Source organism: Symsagittifera roscoffensis, chromosome 9 (assembly GCF_963678635.1).
Source record: "Symsagittifera roscoffensis chromosome 9, txSymRosc1.1, whole genome shotgun sequence".
Taxonomy (NCBI): domain Eukaryota; kingdom Metazoa; phylum Xenacoelomorpha; order Acoela; family Convolutidae; genus Symsagittifera; species Symsagittifera roscoffensis.
The window spans coordinates 40,868,018-40,891,155 of NC_087070.1; the positions used below are offsets into that span (position 1 = coordinate 40,868,018).

General features: G+C 37.4%; 1 protein-coding gene across 1 annotated transcript in view; it reads right to left on the reverse strand.

The window, feature by feature from the left end:
- Positions 1 to 1,575: 1,575 nt before the first annotated feature.
- Positions 1,576 to 23,138, reverse strand: part of LOC134854173 (uncharacterized) — a 40,712-nt gene continuing 19,149 nt past the window's right edge. Inside the window, exons 7-21 of the mRNA XM_063870322.1 lie at positions 20,246 to 20,343; positions 19,563 to 19,706; positions 18,266 to 18,755; positions 17,697 to 17,842; positions 16,592 to 16,817; positions 13,841 to 14,056; positions 13,023 to 13,188; positions 12,682 to 12,799; positions 12,086 to 12,318; positions 8,470 to 8,634; positions 6,906 to 7,103; positions 6,368 to 6,468; positions 3,037 to 3,205; positions 2,565 to 2,790; positions 1,576 to 2,158 (exon numbers count right to left, since the gene is read on the reverse strand). Of these exons, the coding sequence (XP_063726392.1) occupies positions 1,638 to 2,158; positions 2,565 to 2,790; positions 3,037 to 3,205; positions 6,368 to 6,468; positions 6,906 to 7,103; positions 8,470 to 8,634; positions 12,086 to 12,318; positions 12,682 to 12,799; positions 13,023 to 13,188; positions 13,841 to 14,056; positions 16,592 to 16,817; positions 17,697 to 17,842; positions 18,266 to 18,755; positions 19,563 to 19,706; positions 20,246 to 20,343 (3,217 nt within the window). The 3' untranslated portion in view covers positions 1,576 to 1,637. The remainder of the gene's footprint in view (positions 2,159 to 2,564; positions 2,791 to 3,036; positions 3,206 to 6,367; positions 6,469 to 6,905; positions 7,104 to 8,469; positions 8,635 to 12,085; positions 12,319 to 12,681; positions 12,800 to 13,022; positions 13,189 to 13,840; positions 14,057 to 16,591; positions 16,818 to 17,696; positions 17,843 to 18,265; positions 18,756 to 19,562; positions 19,707 to 20,245; positions 20,344 to 23,138) is intronic.

The following is a 23,138-nucleotide window of genomic DNA, read 5'->3' on the forward strand; positions in this document are numbered from 1 at the left end:
TTTTGCCGTAGAAAAATCTAATTTTTAAGTGTAAAAGAACGAACTGATTGTCAACTTGCGTAGGTCGTATTGATTTTTTTTGTTTTTTTTTGAGGAAAAAGTATTCACATTTTTTTCACGCTCGCTTTGTTTTTTCACCATGTCAATTGATTTATTTTAAGTTTCATTTATTTTGCCTTAAAAAAGCATTCCACACTATCGAACAGCAAAAATTGGAAGGTAAGAAAAAAAACGTGATTGGCTTGTAATTTCAAATCTGGTGGTTTTCATTTTTTCCAAAAAGAATGACAAAAAATATTAGAAGTCGGTGAACATAGTGAAGGCTATATAGATTGTGATAGTTTTTTCGAAGGAAAATTTGTTTTTTTTTATTGGGTTGACTTTGGTTTCTTCACTATCGAACAGTATCAGTTGAAAAATAGAGAATAACGAGATCGACTTCTATTCTAGAAAAAAAAAAGATTTCAATTAACATGTTTTACCAGAGAAATAAAAACTTAAGTCCTGTTTTCTCAAACTGACTTAGTTGTATCATAACCGTGTCAAAAATAGTTTGTTCTTGAAATTTAATGACTTAAAGGCCATATAGTTGTTTCTTTGAAAGTTAAGTTTTTCCATGAAAAACTAGTTCATTTTTTCTGTTTCTTTTCATTTATTGTCTCTTACAATTAGCTATGTTCAATTGATGCAATTTTCTCCAAATGGGAAAACTCTAAATGAAAAAGACCCATCATAATTGCCTTGAAGTTTGAAGAGTTTGTATGTGATATACCATAAATAAACCATAATTTACAGTCTGCTTCTTTCGGTTTTCCTGATTTCGTTCATTTTGTCTGTTAAGTTTTGATTTTTTAAACTGTTTTGTTTCGATCACTTTTTGAAGCAAAGAAAGATTTTTCTACCATTTAAAAGATAGTCGTCTTACATTTTCCGTGTTATTCTTGATGTATTACCCTTGTGATAATCAAGGATATTACAATCGAGTACAAGCCTTTTTGCTTGTAAACAACTTTGTTTACAAGATCTCCAAATTTTAAGATCTCAATTTTTAGTTGAAGTTGCATGTTTAGCGGCTGTAATTCAACAGCTGGTCTAGAGCTAACGAAGTAATACTGGTTATGCAGCTGAAAAACGTTTGATATAAATTGATTTATGGGCGACTTTATTGATTTCGTCCCAATTTTTGTCAGCTTAATTGCCGGGTGGTTTATTTCTGTAGTTTTTTCAAGGGTAAATATATATAATTCATGGTTTCCTGGTTTTATACGCGCCATTGTTTTTTGTTAGAAAAAAAATTGCTAAAAGTTCTTTTTAATTTCAGTTCGTTTTCTTTGTTAAAGGAAGATAAACTCCACTATCGACCAGCAAAAGTGTAAAATGTGAGAATAACGAAAAACGTGAAGGACTTCCAGTTTCTTAAATGGTAGTCATATTTCAGATTTCCCAGCAAAATATAAAATTTACCTATCGAGTTCTGTCAAATTGTGTTAATTTGTCAAAAATTTATCAATCATAAATTGCTCTAGAAGTTTAAAGCGTTTTGAGGTACATCATGTTACGCGACTGAAAAACGAAGGAGAAATCAAATATTTAAATCCAATTCAATTTAGTTCAATCCTTGAAATCATTGAAGAGTTTCATAACGTTGGGAAAGGGTCTTTGGGCTGTATGTATGGGTGTGTTGCATATTTAGGTCTATTGCTCCGTTTCGAGGTTGAATCTCCCCCTGCACTGCTAACAGTCTCCGCTTTTTGCCCCCCTGTGTTCATAACTGTAGCATTCATCTGCTGACTATTCCAGAGATCCACTTTTTTCTTGCCACTCCCTCCCCCTCTCATCTCCATTGTGATTTCGTCCATCACAACATGCGGGTTCTTTCTCAATTTAACACTTTTCAACGCTTTTCCCGACTTCTCACAGATTGAGTTTATATCATAAGCTACTGCTACAATAACACCCTGGGTTAGGTCGAACACTTCGCGAAGGATTTCCAGCGAGCGGTCCTCGATTTTGAGGAAGACATTTTTGGATATTTCGTCCCACTCCATGCACTCTCGCAGTTTCTCCTGAGTCAGTTCGTCCAGATTGGAAGGGGCCAGAGCTCCGACTCTCTCCAGCGATTTGTTGATTTTGTAGCGATATGCATTTCCCATCATCCCTTAAAATTGAAGTTCAAAAACAGTTGGTTGTTTCTTCTTCATTTGCATATGACACCAATTTTTTTGCAAAAGAATCTGCACCTGAGTATTTTCCTATGAAAAAGCGTCAAATTTAATCATTGTATCAGAACCGTTTTTAAGGATTTTATTTGTCCATTTTGGTCCTAGCCCTACGTTCACCTTCAGTTAGCCCCTCCTCCCCCTCCCCCACCCTCCCAAAAAAAATCAAAACAACAAATAAGCGAGAAACAACTGAAAGTTAATTGTGCGTTATTAAACTAACTTCTTCTGTGAAGAATGAAAAAATTTTTAAATTACTAGTCGCCAAAAACTGGCATCCAATGAATGACTCACAGTGCTCCTCCATTCCAACCCTCCCCTCCCCCCCCCCCTACACAGACTGACCTAAACTGACACTTTTGAGAGGACTCTTCTCCTCTTCGTAGGGGGACTCAATGGCGTAGATTATCAGTTCCTGCAGACTCTTGTTCAGCACATTGCAGTACTCCAACATACCCACTGTGCTATTACTCATCCTCCAGCAGCTGGCCACGTGATCAAATGTGCCCTGGAGTAGAGAGCGGGTGCACAGCCACCGGTAGGCCGAAAGCAGGTCCACTTCCCGCTTGGCCTAAAAACAAACCTGCTGTAAATATGACATATGACAAACCTGCTAAATAAGTCGTGCTGTGAAATATAGACCCACGGAAAAATCGCTAGTTAGGAACAACAGATTTGTTATTCAGCAGGGTAGGGACCGGGGGGGGGGGGGGTACCGACAACGGACGGAGTGGTTGGATAGGGAGGGGGCTCTGATTGGCGCTTAATTGGGCAGAAATTGAGGAGGGATTAAATTATTTTTGGATGTTGAATGTGCCTTCTGGATGCGTTTGTTGATGTCGTTGACTGCATTGCGGATATTTGGTCTGTTGCATGGGTCCTGCTGGAGAGGGGGTCCCGCCTGCTGGAAATGGAAGGCCGCTTTGGCTCGCAGCCAGAACATGTTCGTGTGCAGATTGGCCCAGTCAGACACGAAGAACAACTCCCTACACGTAAGAAAATAAACCAATCTAAAAATATGTTTTGTGTTTGAATTGAACATAACATTCAAACGCATAATATTATCGAAAAAGAATATCTGCGAAAATAGCTTTAAATTGGGAGATCAAGAAAATAATTATGAGGCAAACTTGACTTCCTCGCTTCTAGAATATTCCTCGTAGAATATCCCTCGTAAAATTGATGACCAACGCGCACAATGTGACACAAGAAACATAATACCCCATTTGGAATTAAAGTCTTGTCACAAAGGTGGCGCATGTAGGTTTTTCTCGAGAGGCAAAAGCGGATTTTCAAATAAATTTCGAATATTTTGTCCTCGATCTTAATATTTTGAGGTCGAACAAATTGATTGCCCGAGCGCTCCCAGAATGCTAAAAAGACCCAATTTAACAAAACTTTCTGCGTTCATAGGCTCTTTTTTGTGAATATTTTTACTGTAACATAGTATATAAACCTTGCAAGATTATTGCAATTTTGTTACAAGTTAATGCATTCTTCAAACCTGTTCGGAATGCGAAACTGCAAGATTGCTTACTAGATTTTATTCTCTTCTCATATACAGTTTGGAATGTAAAAACTTGCAAGATTCTTGCAAGGTTTGCATTCCCTTACTAACGTAGACAACTATAGTTTGATCAAGAGAATTTGAAGTAGTTTGGGGTGAGGAGAATTTACACACGAGGAAACTGACTAAGTTGCAAGCCCGCATTGATCTCCATACTCCGAGTAATACAATTCAATATATATGGAGCTTAGGAAAAATGCTAGTCATACAATTCCCTTAAACGGAGAATGCTGGCCATAGAGTTTCAATGCAATTTTTAAACTTGACATACGTATTTGCCATAGATGCGAATCATGTGACAAGCATTTTTTTGGTCATTACAAAAGCCTTTTACGTTTTATGTATAAGGTTTTTGTACCTCACTTGTTGAGGCCAGCGACTTAGGTCCAGATTCTCACGACCGGCAATTTTTCGGCATGCCCATTTTTTGCCACCAAATTTTGTCAATGTCCAGCTTTTGCAACCAAAGTATGGCATTTCCTGACTTTCGCGAGCAAAACATCCATCGCGACTTTTGCAATCGAGGTGGAGAAGAAGCGACTAATATGCAAAATGTCCAGATTTTTGGAAATGAAACTGGCCATTTCTAGACTTTCGCGACAGATTAAAACCATCTGTTTACTTTTCCAAAAAATTAAACGCTGCTTCAATTGTTACTTATACTGAGATGTTGTATTGAAAATGCCAAAAATTCATTTAATTGTCTGTGAAAAATTGATTAAAAACATACAAAACAAAAATAGCTGGTTGGTGTGTAACTAGCCCAGACAGTTTTAAAAAAAAATACATAAAAAGTTTTTTTCATGTTTTTTTTTAAACTAAAAGTGTTTTGTTTTGCGCGTGGTGTGATGAAAGGATCTGCGGAAAACCTCAAGTTTGAGTATATTCGCCAGTCACAGTGAAATAGGTCAATCTGGTACTGGGTTTTTCAGAAAAATGACTAGAAAAAACTCAAGAAATTTTTTTTTTCGCATAAGTTTTTTGATTTTGATATTTTTTATTTCAAAAATGTCGCTAAAAAGAAAAATTTAAATGAAGTGTCAAGGTTTATCCCTCTATGATAAGCCTTCTTGTTGGCTTGAATTGCTCGCAATTAGACTAAAACTCAAAAACTTCAAACCGGTTTTTCTCAACACTCGGGCATTTTTTGATAATTTTTTACTGTCGTTCGAATCAAGATCGAAAAGACTTTAATAGGATTTATCATTCTCTTAATTACTATGAGTATTTGTGGTAAATTTTTTGGTCAAAACACAAAATAAGCTTGCTTGTTTATTTCATTCGCTCAAAATTAGACCAAAAATCAAAATTTTCACCCGGTTTTTCTCAACGATGAGGAAACTTTTTCAAAGTTTTGAAAATTTGTTTGAATGACGACTAAAAGGGCTTTAATATGACCATTAATTACTCATCTTTCGACCATATTAGATAATTATTTGTGGTACCTGTTTCTGCGTGGAAAACAAAAAAAACTAAAGCACCCGAACACAAAGTTCCTCCCCATTTTCAATAGTTGGAAGAAAAAAGCAAGAAAAAAACGGAAATATGCATTGAAAAACAAACATATGCACTTTTAACACAGAAGCGAAGTAGAAACTTCGCAAGCACCAGCGAGAAAGCGCCAAAGATCCAGGAGCTTTAAAATGCACAAAAACCCAAATTTAACATCTAATAAAATTCAAATTTTCAAATGGTTGGAACAAACTACAATTGTTTTGTTTTGCGCGTGGTGTGATGAAAGGATCTACAGAAAACATGAAATTTAAGTATATTCACTAGTCACAGTAAAATAGGTGAATCTGGCACTGGGTTTTTTGGGAAAAATGACTAGAAAAAACTTCAAGAAAAGTTTTTTTTTCGCTTAAGTTTTTTGATTTTCATTTTTTTTTTTCAAAAATGTCGCTAAAAAGAAAAATTTTAATGAAGTGTCAAGGTTTATCCCTCTATGATAAGCCTTCTTGTTGGCTTGAATTGCTCGCAATTAGACTAAAACTCAAAAACTTCAAACCGGTTTTTCTCAACACTCGGGTATTTTTTGATAACTTTTTACTGTCGTTCGAATCAAGATCGAAAAGGCTTTAATAAGATTTATCATTCTCTTAATTACTATGAGTATTTGTGGTAAATTTTTTGGTCAAAACACAAAATAAGCTTGCTGGTTTATTTCATTCGCTCAAAATTAGACCAAAAATCAAAATTTTCACCCGGTTTTTCTCAACGATGAGGAAACTTTTTCAAAGTTTTGGAAATTTGTTTGAATGACGACTAAAGGGGCTTTAATATGACTATTAATTACTTGTCTTTCGTCAGGCGTTTTTCAATTTCATTATTTATGGTAGTTGTTTTTTCATAGTTTCGTTTTCGTCAGGTTTTTGCATTTTTGCTTGCTAGCGAAAGTCGTAGTGAAAATCGAATTTATTGAAATTTAGTCACGACAGCCAAGAAATAATCTTTTTCAGGCAGTCTGAAAATAGAGAAAATTTGATTGCACAAGACTTGACATAAAAAAAACGACCTCGGACGGGAAGCCGTGACTAAAAGTCGAGAATATTTGGTTTTGTGAGAATTTAAAACAACGTGCCTGTCTGTTTCATTCTCGTTGACGTAGTGCAGTTTGAGGTGCTTCACTACCGGAATGTATCGCCAATCTTCTACCACGTATGTCTTGATATAGACCGGTTCCTACAGAAACAACAGAAACAAATAAATAGAAACAAATAAACAGGCTTGATCAAGAATGCGAATCATTTGTGATGCAATTTTCATCAATTATGTCGATTTAAAAAAAAAGGTCGACAAAAGTTTCGAAAATTTTTTGAAAATCCGCCCCCCCCCCCCTCGATAAAATCCAAGATCCTACCATGAGATTCTGTTATTAGCAGTTTTTTTCTTAATCTCTTTCATTTCTGTTAATTCCAGTGATGACGAGTTATTTCGAATATTCGCTCTATCGGATCTTTGAACACTCAAAATTCATGAATCTATCCATAGCTAACAGAAGAGCAATCTTTCGCCTTCAGTTCAATTTAAAAAATGTTGTTTTTTTTTGTCCTTGGCTTGTTCTACCAATAGCTTTGTCTACTTATCATCACAAGCAAAACAATCAGAAGTCTTCCGACCTTTTTACGCAGGTAGTACTCCAGTTCGGCTTTGAACGCTTTCGGTTTGCTGAGCGAATCGACCAAACTCATGCGCTTTTCGCCATAGCCCATGAACGTGCCAGTGACAGTCCTGTATGCAGTGTCCAGATCATACAAGTGGTTCCAGATCAGTCCACAGTAGTGTTGTAGCGCCTCGAACCAGCAGCCGGAAGGACCCTGGAAGCAAGCAACATATTGCCCCAGCCCTCTAGGATCTCAATCGGGTAACCGCTGGACCAAATTCACATCCTCCCCCTAATGATTTTTATATGAGTATGAGGGGGGGGGGGGGGGGGGGGGGTGGTGGGGGAGGGGGTATGTTAATTTAGTTTTAAAAGCAAACTTTTAACTTATCGGAATTGAGTGTTTCATACACAGCGCTATAACCAATTTTATTTCAAAACAATTGTGTGGGTTGCAGGATCTTACCTTGGTTGAATTAGGTGGGAGGATGATAATTTGATCTTAGCCGTTTTCAAGATTTCAGTTTTGCACAATTTCTGGTTCAAATTAACATCGTCCCCCCTGAAAGCGATTTAGGGGGAGGATGTTAAATTGGTTCTAAGCAAGATTTTTGAACCAATGCCAATAGGAATTGAGCACTTTAGACGCACTAGTGCTAACCAATTTTAATTCTAAACAATAAATGGGGAGGAAGATCTTAACTTGGTCTAATAAGGGCGAGAGATGTTCATTTGATTCTAATTTTTATTGACTTACTGATTGGCAACTAGTTGTAATTTTTCTATGTTGACGAAAAATAGCAATTGGCGCCAAAAATATATGAAGGCTCTTCCCCCCCCCTCCACCTGCAAATTTTTACAAGTAAATTTGTTGATCACATCATTGTGCGATTGTTATGAAAATATGAAAATTGACTTGCAGACTAATTAGGCATGACAAACATGTTTGGCATCGATAACCAACCTCGTAAAACCACTCGTTACAACAAAAAATTGGAGCTGGTTGGGAAGAGGAAAATGAGCCTATATGAACGCATGGCATAGACGGTACCGCGACAACTCGCAACAAAAGACCACTCGCAATACAAGACAACTCGCAAAATCATAAGATCGTATAATTGCTAATTTATACGAGTTGTCTTTTTTTGCGAGTTGTTTTTCTTTTGTTGCGAGTTGTCGTGTAACGGGCATATACAATGCACTGCTGGAGAAATGGACCCGAACTAATTTAAAATCAGACTCGCTTGAAACTTGACACGAATTGAGACGAGCATACATTAGTTCCTTTCAAATTGTCCCGAAATGATTCTTTGGATCTACTTAACAATCGCCCCCCACCCTGATATCGACTAAAGAAAAGCCACCCCTATAAATAAAAGCAGTAAATAGCACTAGAGCTTTGTATTTAAAATTCGAATTTTGGCTGCAATCTGATTGGTCGAAAATTCGACAACCTAGTCTTTTTAACAATTGCCCCCCTTTCTTGAAAGCGGGGGGGGGGCATTGTTAAGTAGATCCGATTCATTTGTTTTTTTAATAATAATCTTCCTCCCAACTTTGTGGAACAGCCTGTTCGTTACCTTGAAGATGACATGTTCGTCTAGCTCCAGCACTCCAATGTAGGGAGTGACCTTGCCGTACAGGAATGTGTGGCCGACCAGAGCCAGAGTGCTGGCTATTTTGAACTGGCCGATCGACTTGGGAAACTGTTTGTTGTCGAACATCTGTCCGTAGTCTATCATTTTCTATACAAACAAAAGCATAAGTGAAAAAGTACATATTATGTATATGAAATTCCACCTGCGGATTTAGGGGGGGACGGAGGGACTCGGACGCCCTCTTCCCCCTTAGGGATTCGACCTCCTGTCGACCCAAAGGGTCCACCCTTTGTACTATTTTGAGATTTTCATTTTTACCTAACTGACCCTAAAAATATTTTTAAAGGCGCCTTTGGCGCCAATATGTTCTGAATTCGAGTTGAGAGCGCGCGCAAAAATAACGCGAGTTTTTGGTCAAATTTTGCAAAAAGTGCCTAAAAGCGCCTTTTTGGCCTGTTTTTTTTTCAAAAAATTGCCTGCGGAGCAGAAAAGTTGTTTAGATGTTTCTTTTCAATTCAGCTAAAGTTGGTGGGACTTTTACGCTACACAGCTCAAAACAGATATTTTTTAAAAGTTTAGAAACGGGGATAAAAAAAGATAAAAACGCTCAAATCTGTTTCGTTGAAAAACAAACCAGCGGAGACCAAAACTGAAAATCAATTTTATTCCAAAGCTCATTAGACGAAAAAAACACAAAATCGACAGCAAAAATTTCTATTTTACCAAATGAGCAACTAAATTTCAAGTCGCTCCTTAAACTACGCTGTGACAAAAATACATCGCTTATGTGTCTTCAAAAAAATGGAATTTTTCAAAAGTTCACCTAATGAATTTACAAATTTCTTTAAAAAAATGACAGGTGGCGCTGCCGTCAGAACGGGTTTTCTGAGAGCCATGACAAAAAAAAAGATACGGTTTTGGATGATGGTTTTGGGCATGCAAGCTTAAGACCACAAAATTTTGCTGAAAAGAAACCGACTTTAGGCGAAATTTGAGGGTTGATTAGAAGTCTCATTGTGCGAAATTTGCGCGATGTTGTTTTGATTTTTAATCAATTTCCGATTTTTGTGATGGAAATTGCTCAATTTTGGCCCGCCCCATTACACGCAATAGAAATACTCTCAATAGAAATACTCTCAATAGAAATTTAGGACTGAAAAATTTCGTTTCTTTTGTGTTCTGTATATTGGCCAGTTATTGTTCCGAATTTCGAAGAAAATGGAATATTTATGCTTGGGGTGTTTTTTTCAGCCAATTTTCAGCAATCGAAATAATAGTTTCTGACAAAAAAAATACCCCATTGAAGAAAATGACTCCCTGAAATCAAATATAAAAAGATGTTTTATCTCCGATTATTTTTTGTAAAAATCTGGCGGTTTGAAAATTGCCAAACTGGCCATGTTCTGGATTAAATTATGCGCGCTTTGAAGAAATTATTCATAACGCAGAAAGCGCAATGCAAGCTAATAATGCGTGGCAAATTATCCCGCACAACAAAAACGTTTCAAAGTGAATTGAGACTAGCTTTCAATTGGTTGTATTAGTGTTGTACGTCTCAAACTTTTACACTTAATCTTTGATTTTTTCAAAAAAAATTTGTTTTTAAATATTTTTTTTACCAAAAATTATTCGATATAGATTATGGGGCAATCGGAACATTCAGGGCTTTCTTTTTTGCTTTAAGAAATTTTGAAATTTAGAAATTTTTGGGGCCTTATAACCGAAAAGACCTAAATTGGTTACTTGCTGTTCAATTTCAACAGTGTTTCTGCATAGCTTTGGTTTCTATTACTCATTTTATAATACTTAATTTTTACTTTCAACCATTTTCTTGAGTATGCCGTACAGTTAGACCTGTTTGCAAAATTTCTGCGTTCTCATGCGATGAATGCAAAAATTGTGATGCTCAAAAATTTTTGCCACATATGCCTGAATGCTCAACGCAGCGATAAACATCACTGACTCCTTGGTGCTGAAATTTTTCAAAAACAAACCATGAAAAATTCACATAATTTTACAGCATCGGATCATTGAAAACCCAGTGATGTTATGATACTTCCTCAAAAAATAAGAGAAAAACAGCAATGAGTCTTCATCAAACTTAGTTCTAAGGCTCAATTTATAGTAGCAGCATGATTTATGTTCAACTATTTTGGGGCCTAACGATAGCGAAGAAAAAAACTTTAGAGTAGCGAGCCAGAGATGGTGGAAGGGATACATGAAAGGAAATTTTTTTTTTTGTATTACTCTGAAATTTCGAAAAAGTAGAAAAAAAATTGTTTAGAGCTGATTCCGAAACTCAGACGAGATCAAGGATAACATGCTGCAAATCAGAGCCTGAATCAGTCTTACAAATATTTGACTTTTTCTGAAATAGTGATAATTATCACTGAAGTTTCGAGTCAAATGTCATTTTGAGGCTGCGGAAGGGCAACAATTTCAAAATGGCTCACCATAAAAATGGTCAACGAAATTTTTCAAACTGTGTCTATCAAAAAAAACTATGAACACGTTAACTTTTTTTTCATCCCCCATCATACATAAGCAACAATTTGTTGGTCTAACTAGAAGCATTATTTACAAGATTATTTATGAAAGACAACCGTTAGCTCAAATGGCAATTTTTATCATAACTGGACATTGTGAGCTAAATTTTAAGAGTAAAAAATAGCAGGTGAGAAATCAAAAGGATCCTTAAGTGTTGTCTAGTTTTAAACCTAAATTATCAGCTTTTCGCAGCACAGCAAGCGAGGATAGCAAAAAACTAAACGTGCGTGACTAGCAAACTGTAAATGGTGGATTAAAAAAGCATTATTCTGAAAATTCCGAAAAAAGAAGCATGGATTTTAAAATTGCTAAGCGTTGATTCTGAACACATAGTCCTGATTTAGGAACGGTTCAGTGCTAATTCAGTCCTGCGATGTTCAACGAACGCTACATCATTGATATTTCAGATTTAATCATGAATAACATGTAACTCATCAGAGCTTGAACCAGCAATGACAAGCAATAATTTTTCTCTGAAACAATGACAATGAGAGTTTAACCCGGGCTTGGAAAATTTTGACTCAACCTGTCAAAATAGGCAGCAGTGATAAAATTTGGGGGAAAATATGGCAAATCTGCCGGTGGCCTTCAATATTGACATCTATATTAACATCTATTAACATGATTTATTCATTATTATCTCAATTCATTATTATCTAAATTGAAGGTTAAGTATAAGCGAAAAAATTAGTACTTGATAATAAAACTTCTCCTTTTTAGAGGTCAATTTACATGATAGAAAACATATTCAAACTTGCTTACTAGTTCATATTGACAAGTTTTAGTTTGATTTAAACTAGTTAAAGTTATTTTAGGTAGCATTTATGGTAATCATGACAAGATAAAAACGGCTTCTAGCCGCAAAAAACGGCCTTGAGTCGCAAATCAACAGCTTCACTTAACCAAATAACTGAGTCAGGAATGCTGGGAAATAGAAAAACAAAAGGACAGGCTGGATCGCTTTTCATATATCCTCTGAAAATCGCAGAAACCACAGCTATTTTTTTTATTAAGAGTCATTTGGGGAATATAAAAGGTATCGTTTTTGTACTTGTGCGTGTTTTGGGCTGACAATGGGCATGATGGTCCTGTGGGCGAATATCTTAGTTGAGGGGATATTGTAGATGAAGTTGTCCCGGTCGGCCACTTTGCCCGCATTCACGTCTATCACCCTCTGCAACACATCCTCCTCATACTCGAACCACAACTCCATCTTCAGGGCTGCCTCCCGGAAACACGTGATCAGGCGGGGCCAAGGGTTTGGCGGGAGGGTGGCACTGCATGCTGAAAACAACCCACACGGAGAACAATTGATCAGCTGGCTATTCTTTTGGGCTATATTCTAATGGTGTTAAGCTCTAGCTCAAGTAACTTAACACTGTGACAAAAATTTTAGATTTCATGCAAATTTAAGTTTGTCAAATGAATTTGAAATTTCGGACAATTTATAGGTCGGAAAATTCAACACGATAAGAGTTCGTATCGCAACATGCTAGATATCTGCATAACTGCCTCTTTTTCTAAGACGACCTCCAAAACTCATCAAAAAGTGGTCTGGGCTCTAGAGTAACGTTTTCAATGGCGGGGGGTTTCAGGATGGGGTTTATGGGTGTATGATAAGGGATAGAGTTCTTTCTTTTATCTAACCCAAGTCAGTGATGTAATCCTTCCACACTTGGTCTACTCTGGTGTCAACTAAGTACTGCAGAAAGACTGTGTCCAGTTTGACAGAATCCGGACCCGCAGTGCTCCTCCCAACTGCCTCCTAACACAACAAATCACACATCTTTTTAAACAGTCTAAGACTCATTTCAAACAGATAATCCATGCGTATGCTTATACATTGAAGCTACAAGCATGGAAGCATGGTTGTCATGCCCCTAGAAAAGCAAAGTCTATGGAAGATATGGGTTCCGCAAGTTTTATGAATAACCCAAAAACACTTGTATGTGTAAGTAAAGGGGGCGGGTATCGACAAGTGACTTTACCTGGAGTACGACAAACATTTCGTCCTGATCTATGATTGGTCTGTGTTCATTCCCATGCACAAAGGTGTCTGCCCGTTGCTGTGTGGGGGGTCGCCACTTGCTCTTCGGCGCAAACTTCTGGCCCTTCTCGCGACGGATGACAGGCGTCGACGGGATCACGTGGTCTCTAAACAGCCGAGACATATCTTTCAAATTGACTTCATTTGATGATATTGCATTGCAAAATGTTAGTCTCATTTTGTGAGACTTACATAAAGATTTTTTCAAAAAATTGATGGTCGAGACGGTTGAACACGCAGCAAATTAGTGGTAATCAAACTTAAGTGGCCAGCAAACACCATTTGCGAAAAAAAACAGCACTGAAAAAGGCTAGCAGACCCCACACTAGTAATTTTGGTCAATTTTTTACTTTCAACACAACGGGACGCGTGTTTGCGTGAGTTTGTCATTATCGTTTGTGGAATTTTCACGCAATTAGCTCAGTTTGCGATGTTTTTGTATAGAAAAACAAGCCAAAATCGGTCTGTAAATATTCAAAATTGGCATCAAATCCTATCGGGCAGCTCATTGCTGATCGCTATTTTCTTAAAATGGGCTGAAAATGATCACCTCATTCTGAAACTGTTCACCTCGTTCAAATCTGTTTGTTACCTGGGATACTGAGTCCTCTTAACAATATTAATAAGGAATTGCTCTCAAGGACGGTTTGTTACATGAATAAACCTGATAAACGTGATAACTTAATATAGTTCACCATCTAACAAATACCAAACTTGAACGTATGCTGAAGGGCTTTCATGTTTGTATTTGTTTGTTACCTGGGATACTGAGTCCTTAGTCTGTCTATGGCTTGCATGACTATGGGAAACTGGCCAGTCTGGATGTTCTCCATGCTCCAGATCAGCTGGGCCTCCACCATACTGTTCACACTCCTTAGAGTCTCAATGGTCTCTATGGACAGAGGCACCACATCCAGGAGGTCTACAGTTGGGGCATCTTGACGCTGTGAGATTTGGTCTAACTGATAGTTGCATCTAGGAACGCAAGATAAATTTATCCACATTTTTTAAAGTTTACTAGACTTGAAAGATTCTTGTCTTTCAGAGCTTAATCGATTTGACTTTATCAACTGAAAAATTTTATCAACAAAAACTGCTGCTACACGGGGGCCTCGGTTATCTTCCTATTTTGAGTTGAACAGCTGAAGTTTCTTGGCGCAGCTTCAATGTATTTTCGATATCAAACAAAATTTAAAAAAAGGATAACCATTTACTGTGAAATTAGCACAGAGTGTTCCGACCATAGTCTTAAAAAACACAAACATTTTTTTCAAATTAGTGTAGTTTTTCTGTGTGGTGTGATCGAAAAAAATCTGAATGAAAAATTAGAACTTGGGCACACTCAAAAATCATAGTAAAATAAGCAAATGTACAACTGGACAAGTGTTTTTGAATGAAAGTGACTACAAAAAGAAGAAAAAGTCATGAAAAAGTTTTAAAAGGATTTTGAAAAGCTTTTTCATTTTTTTGCAGATGGTTTTTGAAATTTTGAATTTTTTGATTCCCAATGTGACGCCAAATCAGCCCAAAAAACCCTGTGGCGCCAAAAGTTACTTTGATGCTATTAATGTTATCAAACTTTATTTAAAGTATTATATATTCAGGTCAAGGTCAAATGAGATCTAACCTTGCAGCCATGTACACATGGCAGAGTTGTGTTATGCAAGAGCGTAACTCGGCAGCTATCTCTCTAAGAAGATATTACAGCTCAGAGAACTTTGGGTCAAACATATAGTAAAATTAATTTTGCACAAAACTCAGAGTTCCTAGAGTATCACACTGACCATAGTCTTACAAAACACAAAAAAAATCAAAAAAAATCTGAGTGAAAAAACAGAACTTGGACACGCAAAAAATTTGTAGTAAAATAAGCAAATGTACAACTGGAGAAATTTTTTTGAATGAAAAAGACTAGAAAATCAAAAAAAGTAATGAAAATTTGTTAAAACGAATTTGGAAAAGTTTTTCATTTTTTTTGCACAGGTTTTTTGAAACTTTGAATTTTTTAATTCCCAATGTGGCGCCAAAATCAAATCAAAAAACATTTTTGGTTAGTAAAACTAAGTTTTTACGGCTTGAATTATTCATAAATCTGCTATTATAAGCATGCTCGCTCGAAATTAGACGAAAACTTAAAAAAACCAAACCGGTTTTTCTCGTCACTGAGAAGTTTTTTTGGAGAAAACACAATTTTCAGAAAACCAAAACTGAAAAGACTTCAATTTGATATATCACTCAGCTCATTCCGATGATTATTTCTTTGTGGTAGCTGATTTAGGGCGCAAAAGCAAAATAAAAACACATCCTATTACAAACTTCAATCCCATTTTCAATGGTCGGAACAAAAAAGGTATCCTGATAAAACCATTATTAAATACTGATTGGTTTTCCTTGCGATTATTTTATTTGTTAGTTTGTTTCGCCAGCAGGATACAATTAGACCATTCGCCTGTAATTTAAGTAAAACAGAACTACTTTAATGGATTTTCGTGGAGTAAAGTGTAGTCAATATAATCGATTCTCATGCCGACGTCATTCAACGAAATCAACACTAAATGGATTATAAAAACGATAGAAAGTTGTATCTCTCTCCGATAACTTATCATTTTTTTCACAAACTTGTAAACTCAAAATAACCGCTTGGTTAAACATACATGCTACTACAAAATGGAACTATCATAATAAGTTAAAAATCAACAACTACACTGGCGTGTAAATATACAAATACAACTTGTATAAATGAAAAATTGAAAAAAAATCTCGAAAAGAACTAATGGATTGATCTGTCAATAGGAATTTTTTTCGTGTATTTCCAATTAAACTTTCAAATTCATACTTTTGTTTAATTTTAACTTTTCTCAGCTTCACGTTTAAATTGTTCCATTTATTAACAACTATTGTTTACTGCAGATTTCTTTCCCCTATTTGTTTTTTGGAATCTGTTTTGTTTTATTTGTTTTGTGTGTTTGCTTAGTTTCACAGAGTATAATCAAGGCGCCCTTTTAGAGGTCAGCCTAAGGTGACAGACAGCACCGAAAGCCCCAGTACCTGCCAACGCTAATTAGCACCGGAAATAGGCAGATGGTAGACAGCGTTTAAGAACCTAAAACTGAAGGAATTAGAGGGAAGTAATTTAATGACTATATGACACACCAGTAGTGGATTTAGGGGGAGAGGAGGGGGCCTGGGGTTTTATGCTTTTTCTCAGCAATTCGACCCCCTGCCGACCTAAAGGCAAAAATTCGGGCCCCCCTTTGTACTATTTTGAGATATCCCCATTTTTGTCTGACTGACCTTAAATTTTTTCTAAAGGCGCCACTGGCGCCAATATATACTTATTTTGAGGGGGAGCGCGCGCCGAAAAAACTCAATTTTTTGGTAAAAAATTTTCCAAAAAATGCCTAAAAACGCCTTTTTTGTCTGTTTTTTCAAAATTTTGCATGCGGCGCTGAAATTTCGGCCAAAACAGGGTCTTTTTAGTGCTTTGGGATTTTTCTATGTCAGACGTACCTCAAAAGGAGACTGACGTAGTCGCTCGATTTCTCCTGAAGGTCACTTCCCAACACAAAGTTCAACTCCTCCCTGTACTTTTTGAACTGCACATTTATCACATCAACTGACACTCTCGTGTCCCTGTAGGCGAAGATTGCCTCCTGGATCGCCAAGTTGAGCATCATCACACAGAACACTTTCCACCCGTGGCCCTGCAGTATCTTGTACAGGGCACTCAACATGTCCTAACACAAGAGCCCAGGGTTGTCATAGAGGAGATTTAGTGGGGGGGGGGGGGGGGGGTATTTTTTTGCTATAGTATTTTACACTGGGCGCATTTCTGGGCGTAGTACTCGAGTATTTCACACTTGGAAGAAATGTTTTGTTTGGTTTTATCAATAGACTGAATTATAATAAACCCAGTTTTTTTTGAAGGTAAGACGCAGCACTTGAAGAAGTAAAAGGCTCTTAACTAATTTTCAATTAATAAACTTCATTTCAATTCAATTTCCATTAATTGTGCGAGATTCGTTTTCTAAAACTTAAAAGAAGGTATTGAAAACTTAGAGATTGAACAGAGATGAATCAGAAGATTTACCCTCAACTGTTTGAATCGATTAGCTTCATTTTTAAAGACTTGTCTCTGGATTAAAGCGACCTACACACATCAAAAACTGTACGTACCAAGTGCACGGTTTGCTCTCGTAATCCTATTTTCCGCTGAGTTCTTGTTCAAAATTTGAAGTAAGCAACACTTTAATTTACAAAATGTGTGTTTAACTTCTTCAGATGCAAATAACAGACCGTTTTCCGAGCCGAAACCCTTTAATTTTGAAACTTATCTCTGTACAAATATGAAGTTTAGTAAATCTTCATAACAGAAGCATTTTTTATTTAAAAGATTTTGACTCATCTAAGTTGGCCTGAATTTGAAAAATTCATTTTATTCAAAAAAGGTTTATTTTGGTCCAACTAAAAAAATGTGAGGGGTTCAAACTATGAAAGGCTGATCCCCCCCAATAAAAAAAATCCTCAGCCCTAAACCTTAAACCATCCCCAAATTTTTTGATGGCTTAAGGTTTTACTGGTTTTTCTGAATTTCAGGGTTTTAAAACATGACAACCCTGATCTGAGGTGGATTTGTCCATCAGGTTTAGAAGGATCAGTTTGTGAACTTGTTCGAAGAACTCATGATTGCGATGGTCCAGCTGGCAGATGTTTCGCTCAAAGTGAGTTCGCAGGGGCGCCTTTATCTGCTTCGAGTCCGGCCTTGAAGGGAAAGAAAAAAGAGTTCACGTTATGCTTAAATGACACGTTAGTAATTGGCTGTGATGGCGGCGAGGGGTGGGGGGCTTGATAGATAGCCAATTGAAGAAAGTAAAGAAGAGTAAGATCATGGATGATGACATCAAAAATGTATAGATTGAGCAGCTCATCAAAAACATTGCATTGCATGGAACTGCGGAGATATTGGCATCTTCTTACTCTGACCATAAATGGAAATAGCCAAACTCTAAAAAAAGTCGACAAAAAAGTTTACAAGCTTAAGCCCCCTTCAACTGATTTTTCATTGGACATGGGCACGTATGCAATTCGTTACACTGCCGCGTAGCATTTACAAAACCTGTGAGTCATCAAGTAATTATGGTCAATTGATGACAAAAGTTATGAAGTAAACAAGTTTTCACTGACCTTATATCTTCCTCGCGCTCCTCCGAGCTTATTTTCACCCCCCTTGCCGGATTAACCACTGGTTTCCCCCTGTCTGGGTAGGTGATCCCGTGATTCCACACTGGACTCAGAGGTCGCTCCAGTTCAACCCTGGAGTATGCATTCAGAAAACGACTATTAGACGGCTGTCCTCCGCTCTCCCTGTTTCCCCTTCTCGGATCCTGTCTGCTCCCCCCGGCTGCGTTGCCGCCCCTGGATTTGAGAACACGTGACTTAAACCCAACTTCGGACTCGATTTGTCGGTTTATCCGAATCTGTTCACTCGTTTCAATCGCTTCGTCAACTTCTGCTCTTGGTTTTCGGCTTTCGTTATTGCGAACTCCAGTCCGGCTATTGCCATCAGGGGGTAGTGAGTCGCCAAAAGCGGGGGGTTGGAAAGGGAGTCTTCTGTTTTGCGTCATGTTGGATCTGAGATTGGCCTGAAGTCCTGCGGGGGGTCGATCAAAGTTGACTAAATTTTTAAAAGTTATTTTAATAAAATTTAAAATAGGAGTTCAGTTTCTTCGCGTCTTCACGCTTAATTATCATTGCTCATAACTTGAGTAAAAGTTTGACTAATTTAATTAATTTAAAATCCCCCTTGAACTGACTGGCTTTTCCACTCCGTTAGTCAATGGTCAATTGTTGTCTTACAAGATCTTGCAAGAATCGTGGTAACTTATAATTATCTTGAAAGATTCTTGCAAGGTAACCATTGTAGCGCTTTAATATCAAATGTCAAATTGTTGTTCAGACTTTCGATACGAAAGTAACGGAATATTTGTGCTCGGGGTGGGTTTTTTTTTTCTTCAGACAAATTGCGACTTTTTAACTAGCCATTTTTGACGGAATTTTTTTATATCATTTGAAAGGTATTGTTGTCCTGAGCTCAAATTTGAAAAGATATTTCACCTGCGATTTTTTTTCGTAAAGTTATGGGGGTTTAAAGCTTGCCATTTTGGCCAATTCGGGACAATTAACGAGCGATATATTTTGCGCTATTAACGCGTAAGCGGAGAGTTAAAATTGGTTGAAAGAAGCTTATTTGCGATAATTGATTTGTTACAAGGAGCGAAATCTATTCTTTTTTACTTTAAATGGCGTGTGGGGGGATAATTTTTAGGTAAAAAATTCAAGTTTTAGATTTTTTTTTCATTTTCTAAGACGGATTACGAGCAGTCTTGGCTTCGTCGAAATTACACCAAATTACACTAAATCGTCGAAATTACACAATTTAGGAAAAAAAGACGGGTAGTCTCAAGCAGATAAAGTATTATACCGAGCAGTTGTCGTGAGCAGAACAGTCCCATGTAGGCCTCTGCCTCGTGTTTGCGCAGGAAACACCCCTCGTACAGTGATGCCATGAAGTACTCTGCGAAGGAGAAGATCTCCTCCGGGTCATCCTGGTTGTCCAGACTCTGGTCTGTCAATCAACAGGTGCACAATTAATGTTTGTCAGATCTTAAGTGTCTCAAATAATTCTAATTGCTCTTCAATATCGAAAAAAGACGTTAAAATTTAGTTATGCCAGAATTTTGATAACACATAACGAATATACAGAAATATTTTCAAAGAAAAAGAACAACAAATGTGTTATATGTTAGTCAGATCTAATCTAATCCAATAAGTCTAAATGCTCTTCACGGTCGAAAAAAGAAAAAAGATTGTTAAAATGTTGGCAACGATTTTGATAACACACGTAAAAATTCTGAACAGACAGAAATAATATAAAGAAAATAGCAGCGAAAGTGTTATATTTGACAGATTTTGAAAAACAGGGTTAAATACTGGACGTCCCGGTAAAATAGTATCTGCTCGTAACAATCAAAAATTCAGTATATTCGCTACTTTCATTAAATTTTTTCTGTCATAAAAGTTTGCCGTTTTCTTTTTGAAATTGACTGATGATTTGAGGAGTTTCAGAATTGACTGGTGATTCAAGGAGTGTTAGATTTGACTGACCTATGAAATAGCACTCGTACTGTTTCTGACCTCTCCGGTACTCTCGCGAGTCCACGTCTAGAAGGAATATCATCTCACTCGACACTTTCTGGGCACCCCTGAACAGACCAAATTAAACCTGGCCCTTGGATCTTGGAAAAGCACCAAATAGCTTTCTACGCTGTCTACCAAGTGGTGTCTTCAAAAAAAGCTATATTGTCAGATAGAAGTTGTGTATCAAGGATATCGAAAACATCGAAGTTCCTTGTAAAATTATTGTCAAAATGGAGAGTTTCTTCCTCTCAGTTAATTTTGACAAACCGAAATTTCGCAACTATCTATACAAACTGAACGGTGTAAACAAGATGCAAAAATGGGTATTCGGCTCTTTTTCATGTGGTGTAGATACGTAACATTACCATTAGATATACTTATTTTACAGTATTTTGTAATGTATGATGACCATCAGGACCAACTTAATTGTTAACCTGAACTGAACTTGGTGCCAGTAGCCACTGTGTACGGGTTGATTTTTAGTTGAATCTTTCAAGTATTGTTATAAAGTTAACTGATAGGGAGTACTGGATGCACATACTTCCACATGGCGTAGTCACAGACAGAATCGAGCTATCGCGGCCTAGACGTCTTTGGGAACGACCCACCCCTGGAATCTCCGGTACCTTGGAAGATGGGGCCCAATTAATGGTGATAGCAAAAAAAAACAAAAAGATGTAAGAGATCTTTTGGATGAGAATGCTGTAGCAGAAAATACATATCTCACGTTGAAGAAAACTGAAGATGCGGCGTCAAGGACCAAGAAAAATGGGAGAAACAACGCGGCAAAAACAAAACGGAGAGAAGAATAAACCCGGCGAGCAGATGAGGAGAAGGGGCTATGCAGAGGGGGCACCCGGGCTGAATCGGATAAGAGATTGGAATCAAATTTAATCTTGTTCCTGTGGATGCAAGGCCGAGTGTTTTTAACCAACACTACTCACAAAACAAGATTGTGGATATTAACTTTTCACAGCTGTGGAAGTGCCATCGGATGCGTTCTTGAAAAAAAATGTCATAAGACGGGGATTTGCGATATTTGGAAGAAAGTTCAGAAAGAACGAGAGTATGGAATCATTCTTCGGAGCACTGAGCAATCTGACGCAGGCGTTTGATCTGCGACCGAAAAAAGAATCAATTGTGTGAGCTTTTACATATCTAATAAGATGAACAATTAAATTCGAAAGCAGTTGTGTATGGAAACTTGCGGTTGTAGGAGAAAAAAGGAGCTCGTTTACAAAAAGGAATATGGCGAAAACATAAAGCAGTCTATGCCAAGACCAGAAATCGAAAGTATTAGAGAAATCGAAAAATTGTTTTGTGCTCTATTCCGAAGACAGCAGTACGGTGAGAATGGAATGCTCAAAATGCAGAAGACAGGAAAACACTGTGGCATTCTCATCAAAGGAGAAGAAACTGTGTCAGGAGCCGATAACAGTAGAGACTCAAACAGAAATGTGAACGCAGGAGGTAGCCAAGATTTGGAGTTGCCAAGTAAGGGGGTTATTACTATCATCAAAGGAACAACCTCAAATATGGGGAAAACATAAAACAGTCTATGCCAAGACCAGAAATCGAAAGTATTAGAGATATCGAAAATATGTTTTGTGCTCTATTCTGAAGAGAGCAATACGGTGAGAATAGAATGCACACAATGCAGAAGACAGGAAAACACTGAGGCATTCTCATCAAAGGAGAAGAAACTGTGTCAGGAGCCAATAATTGTGGGGGAATCAAACAGAAATGTGAACGCAGGAGGTAAGTCAAGATTGGGAGTTGCCAAGTAAGGGGGTTATTACTATCATCAAAGGAACAACCTCAAATATGGGGAAAACATAAAACAGTCTATGCCAAGACCAGAAATCGAAAGTATTAGAGAAATCGAAAATATGTTTTGTGCTCTATTCTGAAGAGAGCAATACGGTGAGAATAGAATGCACACAATGCAGAAGACAGGAAAACACTGAGGCATTCTCATCAAAGGAGAAGAAACTGTGTCAGGAGCCAATAACTGTGGGGGAATCAAAGAGAAATGTGAACGCAGGAGGTAAGCCAAGATATGGAGTTGCCAAGTAAGGGGGTTATTACTATCATCAAATGAACAACCTCAAATATGGGGAAAACATAAAACAGTCTATGCCAAGACCAGAAATCGAAAGTATTAGAGAAATCGAAAAATTGTTTTGTGCTCTATTCCGAAGAGAGCAGTACGGTGAGAATGGAATGCCCACAATGCAGAAGACAGGAAAACACTGTGGCATTCTCATCAAAGGAGAAGAAACTGTGTCAGGAGCCGATAACAGTAGAGACTCAAACAGAAATGTGAACGCAGGAGGTAAGCCAAGATTTGGAGTTGCCAAGTAAGGGGGTTATTACTATCATCAAAGGAACAACCTCAAATATGGGAAAAACATAAAACAGTCTATGCCAAGACCAGAAATCGAAAGTATTAGAGAAATCGAAAATATGTTTTGTGCTCTATTCTGAAGAGAGCAATACGATGAGAATAGAATGCACACAATGCAGAAGACAGGAAAACACTGTGGCATTCTCATCAAAGGAGAAGAAACTGTGTCAGGAGCCGATAACAGTAGAGACTCAAACAGAAATGTGAACGCAGGAGGTAGCCAAGATTTGGAGTTGCCAAGTAAGGGGGTTATTACTATCATCAAAGGAACAACCTCAAATATGGGGAAAACATAAAACAGTCTATGCCAAGACCAGAAATCGAAAGTATTAGAGATATCGAAAATATGTTTTGTGCTCTATTCTGAAGAGAGCAATACGGTGAGAATAGAATGCACACAATGCAGAAGACAGGAAAACACTGAGGCATTCTCATCAAAGGAGAAGAAACTGT